Source organism: Capra hircus, chromosome 3 (genome assembly GCF_001704415.2).
Source record: "Capra hircus breed San Clemente chromosome 3, ASM170441v1, whole genome shotgun sequence".
Classification (NCBI taxonomy): Eukaryota; Metazoa; Chordata; class Mammalia; order Artiodactyla; family Bovidae; genus Capra; species Capra hircus.
In genome coordinates this window covers 68,938,713-68,952,805 of record NC_030810.1, presented here as the reverse complement: position 1 = coordinate 68,952,805, position 14,093 = coordinate 68,938,713, and the positions used below count along the sequence as shown (strand labels likewise).

The window sequence follows — 14,093 nt, the reverse complement described above, 5'->3', positions numbered from 1 at the left end:
AACAGCCGTAGAGCAAGGAGGGCCTGACCTTCTGGCAGACACAAAATTGACCATGGCACTCTTCCCCCTCTCTCCCCTGCTCCTAAATATGACCTCAGAATACTTTCCAGCATAGAGCTTTAGACAGCCGCTGCCAGTTAATAGGACTTCAGGATTCATGCATTCATCAAATAGTTATTGAGTGTCTTTTTTATATCCAACACTGTGCTTTGGATATGCCTATAAGCAAAGCAGTCTAAAATCCCAGCCTCTGAAGGAGCTTACATACTAGTGGGAGGAGATGGGCTATAGGCATAATATATAAGTAAATTACATGGTAGTTTAGAAGCTGACTATATTATATTCTAGAAATAAGAATATGTAACTCAGGTTTGGGTGCTAGAGTTGGGGTTGCGGGGTGGTTGGATTGTAATTTTATATAAGCCGCATTGAGAAGGTAATATGAGTAGACATGAAGGCGGAAACTTAAGAGAAAACTTAACTGCCACCCGGGCAGTTAAGCGCAGCCTGCATTTTCACTTGGGAGCATGGATGAGGTGGGAGAAGGCAGGTAGGACTAAGTGAGGACTTAAAATATGGCATTATCCTCAGCAACGATTCTGTCTCCCTCCACACTGAAGAGATCACACCAGCTTGGGGGAGGCCAGAGAGAGACTGTGAGGCAACCGCCAGGCCTCTGAGTCAGCTGATGTGCTGAGATAAGTGCTAAGATGAGGAGCCCCAGTTCCAGGAAAATAGCGTCTACACCCATTAACCAGCATTGCTTCCCTTCACTGGGCCTGGAGAGATCCATCTTGAGGCTTCAGTGGGTCTGCTTAGGACTTTAAGAGTTAAAGCTTAAACACAGGTGTGGAAACAAAAGGGCTGGTTGCCTCTTTTGCTTTTTTTCTTGCTCTTTGGACAAGGTTGTTGAATCTGATCCAGAAAAAATAACAAACTTGGCTCTTGTTGCCTAGCCGTAAGTTCTTGTAATAAAACTCCCAGCACTGGCAGAGAGAGTAATGTTCTTTAAAAAAAAGTCTGGTAGCATAATCAGAATTTAAAATACAAATGGTGCACATGGTTTCAGTAGGGAAGAGCAGTCACGAGAGGGGGTGGTTCAGTGCATTTCAAAGCCTGGGGCCTTCATGTTTGTCCCTTCAATGGACACTTGCTAAGGTTCAGGATTCTCAGAGCTTGGGGCTCTGTTCGTTCCCACAGGAAAACGTTTGTCATGTTGGAATGTCAGAGGACTGGGTTTTAATTAGTAAGCAGGAGAAAAGTTCAGTGGTTTCTGCAGGAAGGCACAGAACTACTAAATGATTTAATAATTGGTTTTTAGGGGAGTTAGTAGGTGAAAAATCAAATTACTAGTTTTAAAGCCTGGCAAAAGATCATTTCCTGGGCAGTGAGGAAAGCAAGGTTTGTAAGAATAAAGATATTATGGCTTAGCCTTTCCTGTAAGTAACACCATTGAGCTTTCATTCAGCAAGTGGTTACTGAGTCTCTACTTTGTGCCAAGCACCTTGCCAGGCCCAGGAGATGATTTAGAACGAGCTGGGTGCTTTCTTGGCCCTCATGGTGCTTGTCAGGTGGCATGGCAGCAGGTTTGCTGGTAAATGGTAGCAGTTCATGTGAGAGAGGGGCTGGGCTCGTGGTGTGCAGACGGCAGCTCCATCTCCAGGAGAGAAGGGGAGTCTGAGAGGCTTTACAGAGAAGGTGATACCTGTGGAGGACAAGGAGCAGTTACAAGGTGAGCACGGGGTAGGGGATGAGCAAGCCAGGTGGGGAGAAGAATGTAAAAAGACCCAGGAGATCTTAAGTAGCATGATGTGTTGTGCCACTGTGAGTGATTTCATAGGGCAGGTGCTTGGGGGAGTTCTGGGAAGTGGGGCGAGCAGAAGCCCTCTCTGATCATGTGCCAGTTAAAGTGCTTAGATGCTATTCTCCATCATCATGCGTTTTGCTTTTTAGAAAGATCTCCTTGGTGATAGTGTGGATGAGGAGTGGAGCGCGATAGGATTGGCAGCTTACGCAGCAGGAGGTTACTGTAATGGCTGAGATGGGAGGTTGGTTGAGATGTAAGAGCCAGCAGTGGCGTGGGTAGCAGGGCAAGGACCTGCAAATAAGGTGGAGGATGGAATGAATTGCCTTGAAAAGTTTCTGCCATTTTATCCAAATGTAAAACCCTTGCTCTTAACATTTTTAAAACAATTCCATATTCAGTCATGTAGTAATTATCCTTGTAATAGTGATTGTAACCCCTCCTCATGTTAGAAACATAATATTTTCCCCCCCTCTCTCTCTTTTTTTTTTTTTTTTGCTATTCTCTTTACATCTCTTTTCTTCCATAAACTTTAGCCCAAACCAGACTCTAGCAAGGACTCCACTCTAGGGAGATCAGGCAGGGACTGGAGTGCTGACCGGTAGAGGAGTGGCACTGGCCTGTCATGTCTTTATTTCAGGAGAGCTCTTGAGGGGTCCTAGGATGACGCCCTTGCAAACAAGATGAAGACTATTCCATGAGATCACTTTGTAGTTGGTGAACAGCCTGCAGGCGCGCTAAGTCACTTCAGTGGTGTCTTGACTCTTTGCAACCCCATGGACTGTAGCCCACCAGGCTCCTCTGTCCATGGGATTCTCCAGGCAAGAATACTGGAGTGGGTTGCCATGCCATACTCCAGGGGCTGTTCCCAGCCCAGGGATCAAACCCACATCTCCTTCAGCTTCTGCACTGCAGGTGGACTCTTTACCACTGCCCCACTGGGGAAGCCCTGGAAAACAGCCTGGGCCCCTGCAAGTTCTGTTGCATGTGCTCAGGTCAGCGTGAGAACGTGCCTGCAAGTCAGCAGACCTCAGCCTTGTCTGGTTCAGCATCTCAGGGATTTAGACAAGTGTGGAGATGGCACACACATGAAGTTTAGAGATTTTTGACATCAACAGAATCGATTTTTATATGGTCTCTACAGAATTGAAATGAGTCTAAAGACTTTGATTTATATTAAGATACACCAGTGTAGGGGAAGGAGGAGAAGAGCCTTGAGCTGATAAAATCAAGACCTGAGGCTTGAGGTACTGTTATTCCTATCTCCACCTCCCTGGTGTGAGCTGCCGTTCTTTCTCCCCTGGATTATTCCAGAAGTCTAGTACTAGCCTCCTGCTCCTTGTTCCGCTTCAGTCTAGACTGGCCACAGCAGCCAGAGTGACTTGTTAGATGTTTTCATGAATCCTCAGTGGCGGCCCCGTCTCACCCAGACTAAACACCACAGTCCTTTTCAGTGGTCTGTATTGGACCTACTGGTCTCCCCTGTGGCCTCTCTGACTTTACTCCTGCTCATCTCCATCTCACCCCTGCGCTCCAGCCATGCCAGCCTCCTTGCTGTCTCTTTTCTGTGCCAGACCTATGCACTTGCTGCCGTCTCCTCCCCAGCACCCTTCCCCTGATGTCCGCATGGCTGCCTCTGTCATCTCCTTCAGTTCTTGACCTGCCCAGTGACTTTGTCAGTCAGATTTTATGCTTAAAAGTAGAGTGCCCCTCTTCTCTTCTCTCAATTTATATCATTCCTTCACACTTGTTAACATGTATTTTAATTGTTTATTTTGTTCCTCTGACTTCCTTGCTAGACTGTAAGCTTCACAAAGCGGGGAATTTTGTCTGTTGCCTTCTCCACTATATTCCCAGCACTTCGAACAATGCTTGGCTCTCAATAAATATTTGTTGGATGTTTGTTTAAAGCATAAATGAATGGATATGAGGTTATAGTAGGGTTCAGCTGATATAAAAGCTGATGTGATCTTGGGCCTCATGTGGCATCCATAGAAAGATATTTCGTAAAGAATTGACTCACGTGATTATGGAGGCTACAAATTCTGCAGACTCAGCGTCTCAGTTTGATACTGAAAGACAGCAGACTGCTAAAAGGACAGCAGACTGCTGTAGGCCCAGGAAGAGCTGATGTCCCAGTTCAAAGGCTGTCAGCTGGAGAATTCTCTCTTACTCAGGGGAAGGGTCAGCCTTTTGCTCCATTTAGGCCTTCAACTGATTGGGTGAGTCCCACACCCATTGGGAAGGGCAATTTTTTTTAGTTGGTCTACTGATCTAAGTGTTAATTCTGGACTTCCCAGGTAGTCAGATGGTTGGGAATTCTCCTACCAGTGCAGGGGACATGGATTTGATCCCTGGTTTGGGAAGATTCCATATGCCCTGGGGCAACTAAGCCCATGTGCTGCAAATACTGAGCCTGCCCTGTGAGCTGCAGCTGCTGAGCCTGAGAACCACAACTGCGAGGGCCTGTGCTCTGCACCAAGAGAAGCCGCCCTAACAAGAAGCCTGTGTACCACAACAAATAGTAGCCCCTGATTGCTGGAGCTAGAGTCCACATGCAGCAATGAAGACCCAGCAAGCCAAAAATAAATTAACTAAATGAAAAAGAAATGTTAATCTCATCCAAAACACCCTCACAGAAATGCCCATAATAATGTTTGACCGAATAACTGGTACCCTGTAGCCCAATCACACTGACACCTGAAGCTAACCTTCACAGTACTGTCATCAGACCGCACCCCAAACCCTGGGTCTCGTCCCAGGCACCACATTCCAGAGACTATGCTGATGAAGATATGCCAACCGTGGTATCTAGGGAGGAGTCCAGGGGGTTGGGACTGTTGCCCTCAAGAAGTGAAATGGTGGTCAGGGTTGAGTGATACCTACAAACATTTGAAGATTTGTCTCATGGAAGAAAGAAGAAGGGATTCTTTGGTTTGGAAAGCCCAGCTCAGACAAGTGGGTGGAAGGCAAATCTTACAGGCAACTATAAGTAAGAAGGGACATCTCCTGCTCTGAGAGCCAGTGAAGTCTCCTTTCTGGAAGGATGCAGGCAGGGCCTGCTGTGACCAGGAGTCAGAAGTCGCCTGTTCTGATCCGGCCTGGTTGCTGATTCTCTGACCTTGGGTAGGCCTTTAGCTTCTCTGAGGTTCTCTCTGTGGAAATTGGAGTAGCCTACATCAGAGGTCATCCTGAAGATCAGGTGAAAATAACCATACCTTGTAAAACTCGGTGGGGCTCAGGGGAGGCCTTTGTGTGTGAGCTGCTGTGTCAAGTCAGAGAATGGGTGGTCAGGAGGAGCGCTGACTAACCCCTTGCTACGGCAGAAAATTTCCACTGACCTGCAGTCAGGGACGCTTCACTGCCCCTGGCAGCTTTGCTTTCTTCTCGTTGGAATTTGCCTGAGGAGTGGCAGTTGACTCCTTTTCCAAATTCCTCAGCCCTGAGTGTGTGATCTGTGCTGCTGCTGGCCCTGGAGAAGCCAGATGAGTGGGGCAGATGGTGAGTGAAGGGCGCTCCCCCTTCTCGAGGAGTCAGCTCCACGATGGCATTGCTTTTAATGACTTTAGGATACATTCCCAGGTTGCTCCCCATTTCTTCTCTTATTTACACTGCTCACATTCTTGCCTCTGGAATGCACCAGGGTGATCTATCCCACCTTCCACTCTGAAGAAATGTACTCTCTGCATAACATAATTTAAAGCCCTAGTGTTTTATTTTCTGGTTGTAACATGAATGAGAAAGAAGGAAAGAACGGAACATCCAGGGAGGCTTGCCTAAACATTCAGAACTGTGCTGGCAGTGGGACAAAGGCCCCTGCACTGCTGTGGGTTTTTGCGGTGACAGCCTTGATAAAAGTGACTTTTTAGTGCAAGTGCTTTTCAGTGAAAAGATGATTTTACTACAGTGCTTAAGTCAGAAAATCAGATAAGCATTGTCTGAAGTTCAGTGTTGATGAGTAGCTAAGCTTCAGAGGATTTATGAATAGGTTGGCATGGTTATTGTTGGCAGGTAGATGGCTCAGGAGCTTTTTCTTATGCAGGCGATGTCAAAACAAGGTCAGAGCTAAGTGTGCTCCCACTGGTTTTGTTTATAACTGGCATTGGGACGTGTAGCAAATGTCATTGCCACATTTGGTAGCGCTCTATAGTGCCTGATACATAGTAGGTGTAATGAGTGGTCACTGTTACAGGTGGTCATAGTTTACACCCAGCTTCTTAGTGATTAGTTCTGGGTTTCCCGAGCCAATACAAACCAGAAAGTTTTTATTATTCTTTGTAAAGTGCATAGCGGCCCAGTTTTTAGGATAGAAAGAGCTGTCAATTTGGAGATCCGATTTGAGAATCCAGTAGCTCTTTGAGTAGCAATAACATTCAGTCAGTCCAAAGCATAGGCCAGGATTTCTCAGTTGTGGTGCTGTTGAAGTTTAGGATAATTCTTTGTCATGGGGGCCATCCTGTGCATTTAGCAGTGTCCCTGGCCTCTATTCACTAGATGCCAGTAGCTCTTCCCTCCTGTTTGTGACAATCAAAACTGTTTTCAGATGTTGCCACATGTTCCCTGATGGGCAGAATAACCCCTGGTAGGAACCACTGGTGTAGAGGAAGCTGTGAGGTGCCCATGATGGGCTTTTCAAACTGTGGATCACTCAGTACCCATTAAGGCCAGGCTTTTCAACTGTGGTTGAACATTGAAATTGTCGAGGAAGCTTTAAAAAATGCTGATGCCTGGCTCCCACTCCCAAATTCTAGTTGACTGAAGGAGTGGCCTGGGTCTCAGGATATTTAGAAACTCCTCAGATGCTTCTGGTTTTCAGCCAAGAGGGAGACCACAGCATGAGTTGGTGATGGAGTCAATGGGGTGAAGTACTGCTTTGCTAGCATTTAAAAAGTATAAGTATATATGTTGCTGCTAAGTCGCTTCAGTTGTGTCCGACTCTGTGTGACCTGATAGACGGCAGCCCACCAGGCTCCCCCGTCCCTGGGATTCTCCAGGCAAGAACACAGGAGTGAGTTGCCATTTCCTTCTCCAATAAGTATATATAGTTGAAGAGAAAATATTAATGCCTAGCACAGTATTTAAAGGTAAGAAGTATTTTATATGGGGCTTCGCAGGTGGCTCAGTGGTAAAGAATCTGCCTGCCAAGCAAGAGACAAGGGTTCTGTCCCCGGATCAGGAAGATCCCCTGGGGGAAGACATGGCAACCCACTCCAGTATTCTTGCCTGGGAAATCCCATGGACAGAGGAGCCTGGAAGTCTATATAGTCCATGGGGTGGCAAAGTCATGTTCAGCCAGACACAACTGAATGACTAAACACAACAACAACAACTATTTTGTATGTGTGTTGAGGTTGAAAACACTGCTGGAAAGGGTAGAGCCATAAGCATAATCTCTGCCCTCAACTTGCTTTTAGTCTGGCTGTAACCACTTCAGAAACTGCTTGCTTTTTGTTGTTGATGATAGTTAACATGAAAACACTTTTTATTGAAGTATAATTGATAATATAACATTATACTAGTTTTAGGTGTTCCACATAATCTTTAATATTTGTATATATTGTAAAATGGTCATCACAATAAGTCTAGTTAACATCGGTCACCATATGTAGAGAAGTTTTTCTCTTATAGTGAGAACTTTTAATATCTATGGTCTTTAGCAATTTTCAAATATGCAATAAATGTTACTAACCATAGTCACTATGCTGTACATTAAATCCCCATAACATATTTTTTAATAACATGAAGTTTGTACCTTTTATATACATATGTATTTTTAAATTATTTTATTTATTATTTGGCTGCACTGGGTCTTAGTTGTGGCAATTGGGATCTTCCGTTGCAGTACGTGGGCTCTCTAGTTGTGACGCTCGGGCTTAGTTGTTTCACCGCCTGTAGGATCTCAGTTCCCCAATCAGGGATGGAATTCGTGTCCCCTGCACTGCAAGGCAGACTCTTAACCACTGAACCACCAGGGAAATCCCAAAGCTTGTACCTTTTGACCCGTTTCACCCATCTCACTCATCCCCTATCTCTCACCTCTGGCGACTACCAGTCTGTTCTTAGTATCCGTGAATCTGGATTTTTGTTTTGTTTTCAGATTCCACATATAAGTGAGATCATTTGGCATTTGTCTTTCTCCATCTGACGTATTTTACTTAGCATAATGTCCTTGAGGTCCATTCATGCTGTTGCAAATGGCAAGATTTTATTTTTTTTCATGGCTGAAAATATTCCGTCGTGTATATATACCACATCTTTATTCATTCATCGGTGAACATTTTAGGTCATTTCCATATCTTGGCTATTGTAAATAATGCTGCATGGTTCATATATCTTTTCAAGTTAGTGTTGTCATTTTCTTCGGATAAATACCCAGAAGTGGAATTGCTAGATCACATGGTAGTTCTGTTGTTAATGTGAAATTCAATACAAAACGTTTATAGTTCTGTGGCTTGGGAGGTTTTGAGCCTTTCTGCTCACATTTTGAGGTTCCACCCTGACACTGATAAAATCAGTTGCTGGACAATAAAGATGACATGCATACTTTCACCAGCAACTGAATTTAATTATAGTGTAGCAGCTAGATGATAATTTTCCCCCTTTGTCTGTGTTAATTATATATACCGTGATATGCTAGGTCAGCAGTGGTCTAAATACATCCAAGCAAATATTGGGTCTTGCATAAATCATCCCAGACATTTTATGAGGATCAGTCTAACGGCCTCTTGACTCCATTATCTATGGGAATTTGGGGGTCTTACAAAATAAACTGTAATACACATTCATCTCACTGCGAGGAAGTAGTGTAAAGTGGTAGAAGACTGGCCCGCTCTGGTCGTATTTTATCTCAGGGTTCAGGAGCCAGTAAACCAAAGGGACTCTTGCTGTGTTCCCGTGGTGGTGACTGTTGGCAGAAGCTGCAGCTATGGAAGATGTGGACATCGAAGTCAAGCCTTTGGAATCACTTTTACTGATCCGTTACAAGTCCATGGAAACACTCACCAAGGCTTCCTATTGGACTTGAAATACATTATCTGAAGGGTTGGCCTTCAATTTAGATATCTGGAAAATAGCGCTGAGAAGTCTTATGATTCCTCACAAAGCACTCTGTGGTCTCGTCACAAAGTTCTTTAAAAATTCAAAGGGCCGTCCTGCGTTGTTTGCAGTTTTGTCATTACCTGGAAGAAGGTGGGCTTGGGATTATTTCTTGAATGAGCTGCTGAAAAAAGCTGTTGCCATTGTGTAAGAAAAGGAAGAGGTTAGATTGACAGATATTTATTAATTGTCTGACAGGAGCTTTTTCTGATAATGATTTAGCTGCAGGTGATTGCACCGCATTAAATATGCAACTCTGTTTCTTCTAGGTGTCTGAAGGTTCTCTGGTCCATTTTTCATCAAGAAACTTCTCCTTGTCAGCAGAAACAGAAGAAAGGAGCTTCCCCCATGGAAACGAACATCTGTTAAATTGGGCCCGAAAGGAATATGGAGCGGTCACTTCTTTCACTGAACTCAAGATAGCAAGAAACATTTATATTAAAGTGGGGGAAGGTAAATTCTATGTGGTCTCAATTAATGACTGATTTATGACAGTCAGTTGTTTTCTTTTCGGAGACCAGGTGGCTAGGGCAAGGAATCAGAGAATTACAGATTGTTGGAGCTGGCAGGGACCTGAGGGATCGCTGGGGCCCGCTCCCCACCACATCCTCTCCTTCCCTTTTTCCTTCTGAGGAGATAGGCCTGGTAAAGGGGGAGAAGTGGGGAGTAGCCTGGTTGAGAGAGGAGGAAGTTGTTAGGTAGAATTTAGAAGATACCCAGGCACAGAAGTCAGAAGTGAGTGGAAGCTGACAAGCTGAGGTGTGGGAAAGGAAGGGCTAACTGATGGAGTGCAAGGAGAGTTAGCATGGTGAGTCAGCAGTTAGAGCTTCCTCCCACCTGTTATTCTGCAAACATTTAAAGCCAGTGTCAGTGTTGGGGCATAGCCTGGGCTTATTATCTGCGAGTCTTCAAGTTTGAGAACTACTGGGGCATAGCCAGGGGCATTTGAAGCCTCGAGACATCAGTTAAATTTTGGACAATAGCAGAGGAAGAGTGTTTGAATGTATTTTTAATACGAATGCTTGTTACAAGGACAAATTATTGGAGAAAGGAGCTGTTTAGCCTTGATAAGAAATGGCCTATTTTAATTTCCTTGCCTTGCAGAGGGATATAAATATCTGGTGATTCAATTTTGAAAGCATATTATTTCTCAAATAACTTCTTTATCATTATTTTTAGTTGAGTATATTTGGAACTCCCAAATAAGTTACTAGAAATAACAACTCTTGTGAATGGGCCCTTGTTACAGTCAGGTGATTGTGTAAAAATGGCGTTTCAGGTCCTCTGGGTCCATCTGCTTTCTTCTGAATTCTATAGCAGTTGTCTCCTCTATCTTCGACTGTGTGGAAGCATGAGTGAGTTATTGAATGCTCGTTCCCAGCTCTTTTCCAGATCTGGGATGCTTGATAGATTCAGGACAGTGATGTTGAGTGTGTGCTGTGTGCAGAGGCCGTATCGGGGGATTTCTACATGCACCCTCATTTAACCCTGCCAGTAATCCTAGGAGGAAACCATTATTTTGACCATTTTGCAGAGGGGTCAATGGAGGGTTAAGCTAACTTGCTCAAATCCACATTATTATTAGCAAATGACAAAACTAGAACTCAGACTCAGGTTTTCTGACCTTTGAGTCTAATGCTTATTGCCTGATGGTGCATTTTAAGTCTTAGCCCAGTGAGATGATGGGAAAGATTGAAGGTGAAAAGAGAATAGAGAAGCAGAGGAGAAGATGGTTAGACAGTATCATTGACTCAGTAGACATGAATCTGAGCAAACTCTAGGAGAGAGGAGCCTGGCATGCTGCAGTACGTGTAGTCCCAAGGAGTCAGACATGGCTTAGCGACTGGACAACAACAAACATAAAAGTAGGTTACCTAGATGAAAAGGCTTGTTTAGTTGAATAGAGGGAGGAGGAGTTTAAAGGAGAGCAAGTTTCAAAATTTGGAGTTTGTTATTAAACTCTCATGGTATTCAGGTCGCTAATCATAGAGGTCAAGCCCCATTGGGACAAAACAAACAAAAAATCTCTTTTAATAAAGGTTCTAAGCCCTGACCACTGTCTCTTTTTGAAGCAGAATTCTAGTTCATATTGACTGGATATTGATTACTTCCCTGGAATTTGTTAGAATAACAACATGTGTTATGGTAACATGTAGAAGGTTGGGTTCTATTCTGTTCTCTTAAGAGGGGCATGAGCTTCAGTGCACAAGAGTGCACTGATTTCCCCAAGGCTTGCAGACTGGATCAGGGAAGAACTTTAAGGACCTCGTGTCCTGCCCAGTAAAACTTTAATTTCTTGTCAACACCTTTGGAGATACTAAAACTTGACTCCAGACACCAGTCAGGTGTAAATCACTGGCCCATACCATGGAGAGGAGCAGCCGGGGAAGTGAGGGTCCTTGGCTAGGTTGGTGGACCACAAGGCACTGTTGCCTGTCACCATGGATTAGACTCTGCTGAGCAGACCTCATCCGCTGGTTTCCCAGAACCTGACCTGTCTCTACCCAGCTGAGTTAGGGATCCTAGGCCATGGGCCTCTTCTTATTCTATACAAAGTGTGGTCCCCACCCCAGCAGCATCCTCATCACCTGGGAGCTTTTAGAAATGCTGGTTCTCGGGCCCACCCCAGACCAACTGACTTAAAAACTCTGGTGGTAGGGTCCAGCCATCTATGTTTTAGCAGGCACTCTAGAGTGATTCTGAGCGCTCAGTCACTCAGTTGTATCTGACTGTTTACGACCCTATGGATTGAAGCCTGCCAGGCTCCTCTGTCCATGGGATTTTCCCAGCAGAAACACTGGAGTGTTGCCATTTCCTCCTCCGGGGATCTTCCTGACCCAGGGATCGAACCTCCATCTCCTGTGTCTCCAGCACTGCAGGTGGATTCTTTACCACTGTACTACCTGAGAAGCCTATGGTGCTTCTATTACTTGGTAAAGTTTGAGAACTACTGCTCTGACCTATATGCTTAGAGTGGAAGAACTGAGGGCTTTCAGTTCTTATCCCAGCTGGGCTTATTATCTGCGAAGCTTCAGGCAACATTCTGATTTACCTACCACCGGAGCCTCAGTTTCCATAGCAGGAAAATGAGGTCTTTACATTACCTCTCAGGTTCTTCGAGTATGTTATTCTAGCTCTCACAGTGGTTTGTCAATCCTTTCCTAAAATACAAATAAGCATGTGACTTCCCCCCTCCCCCACACTTGCCAGGTTTCTACCCGGGGATTCCCCTTTGTGGTTTCCTCTCTGCTTGGCAGTTGGTATAAGTTTTGATGCCAGGCATGCGGAAGGTCATTTGGGGGCAAAAAAACCCCCCACATACATGCATGCACACACAACAAAAAGTGATCAGCTTACTCAACTTAGTGACAATGGCATCTGGGACTTAAGCCCTTAATAGCAGCAACTTTTAAACAATTAAACCTTTCCTGGTGGCTTTGGAGGGTCACAGTGTGGGTGAGCTTTTTGTTGCTTGTCTCAAATCTCACACCAGTATTTGTTAATTCCGAAAACCTATGCCACGTGCCTACTGTATATGTGCCAGATGCACCCCAGGCTCATCTGTGAACCGGGAATACAGGCCAGAGTCCCAAGAGGGGGTCCTTGTCTCTCGAGTTCCAGACGGGCCTGTCCCTGGCCCATGCCTCCATCTTCTGACGCTTGATGAAGTTGCAGCCTTGCCACCCCAATATCGCTTTCTGTCCTGTGATCTGGGGGAGGCACTCGCAGGGCTGCAGCTGCAGGGCGTGCATTCCTCATCTGCTCATCTGGCAAAGTCCTTAGCAGATGTGGGGGGGGGGTGCTGCTTCAGCAGCCAGAGTCAGCGGAGCCTGGGCCTCTTTAAGGGGGTCTTTAGGGAAGAGTACAGAATGCACAGCCAACACTTTCTTGAAGTGAACCTTTAAGCAGGGGCCCCGTGAACTCCCCCAGTCCCCCCTGGTCTGGGGTGACACTGGGGATGCCCTGGTGCCTGGAGCCAGAATGCCACAATGCGTGTTGTAGACTTTAGCACAGGGGCGTTGCGCAGTTGGGTGGGCAGTATCAACCCAATCTGGGGAACTCCTGGGCTGAGGCCTCACTCCTAAGTGAGACTTGCATATGAATTTGAACCCTGGCATCCTGTCCATTAAATGAAAAAGACAGAAGTCTGTTTCATTAAAGTGCCAGGTCTCTGATTAATTACCCCTTCTGAAAAAAGCTTGCTGCACCTAGAACTTCCTTGACACTGGTCCCAGCTGTCACACTGCCAGCAGTTTCAAGTTCTGTTTAAACATTTAAACCACTTGATGGAAATCCCATCAGCCATGGTGCTGTGTAAGCAGCATGTGCTCTTGGGCGAATATCTTAGGACTCCGTAAGTGCATCACTTTCCCTGGTGGAGGTGATGAACAGCCCTCAGCACAATGAGATAATGTTTGTGAAAGCACCTTGCAAACTGTAAAGTGCCATATAAACGTTTGCTGTCTGTGTCAAGATTACGAGAAAGAGTGGAAATCTGCCCTCACTCGAACAGTCTTTAGAGTATAAATGACTCTGAGGAAGAAATATGAAGAAATGATTAATTCTACAGCGTGGGCCAGAGAGTTAATTAGGTTTCTGGTTCTTCTATTAATTGAAATAGCAAATATCCAAAGAGGAGCATCCTTGGGGCTAGGATAGATAGGTCATTGGATTCAGCATTGAGTATGCCGAGTGACATAGCTGTTGGGTTTTTAGGTGGGGGCGCTTGGGAGGCAGATGACCGTGCAGGTGTGCAGCTCAGGAGTCATGGTCTAGGTACAAGTTGAAGCTGTGGGAGTGATTGAGATCATCTAGGAAGAAGATGAAATAAAAAGAGTTGAGGAAGCAACTGATATTCTTAGCCTTGGTTTATATCAGGATTAACTGTGGCGCTTTTCAAAACGAAAGCCTTCTAGCTCCCACCTAGATCTTCTGAGTCAGACTCTCCGGGGTGGAGTCCAAACAGGTGGCTTCTGATGTGCACTGGATTGAGGACCACAGATGTTTAAAGGATGAGCAGAGGAAGAGCCCGTGAGAGACTGAAAGACAGGTCAGAGGAAATGGGTGAGGACAAAGCAGAATCAAAGAAAACAGGAAGGGAGAGGATTTAGACTAGAAGAGGCCACTGGAGTTGATCAGAAGGAGCCCACTGATGACCACAGAGGAAGCATTTCAGGGCAGAAGCTTGAGGTTC

At 45.3% G+C, this 14,093-nt stretch overlaps 1 protein-coding gene across 3 annotated transcripts in view; it reads left to right on the top strand.

Annotated features, from left to right (window-relative positions):
• The window catches only part of TGFBR3 (transforming growth factor beta receptor 3), a 185,886-nt gene that overhangs the window by 124,132 nt on the left and 47,661 nt on the right, over positions 1-14,093 (top strand). For all 3 annotated transcript variants that reach the window (XM_018045754.1, XM_018045753.1, XM_018045752.1), the window contains exon 5: positions 9,169-9,352. In XM_018045754.1, the coding sequence (XP_017901243.1) occupies positions 9,169-9,352 (184 nt within the window). The remainder of the gene's footprint in view (positions 1-9,168; positions 9,353-14,093) is intronic.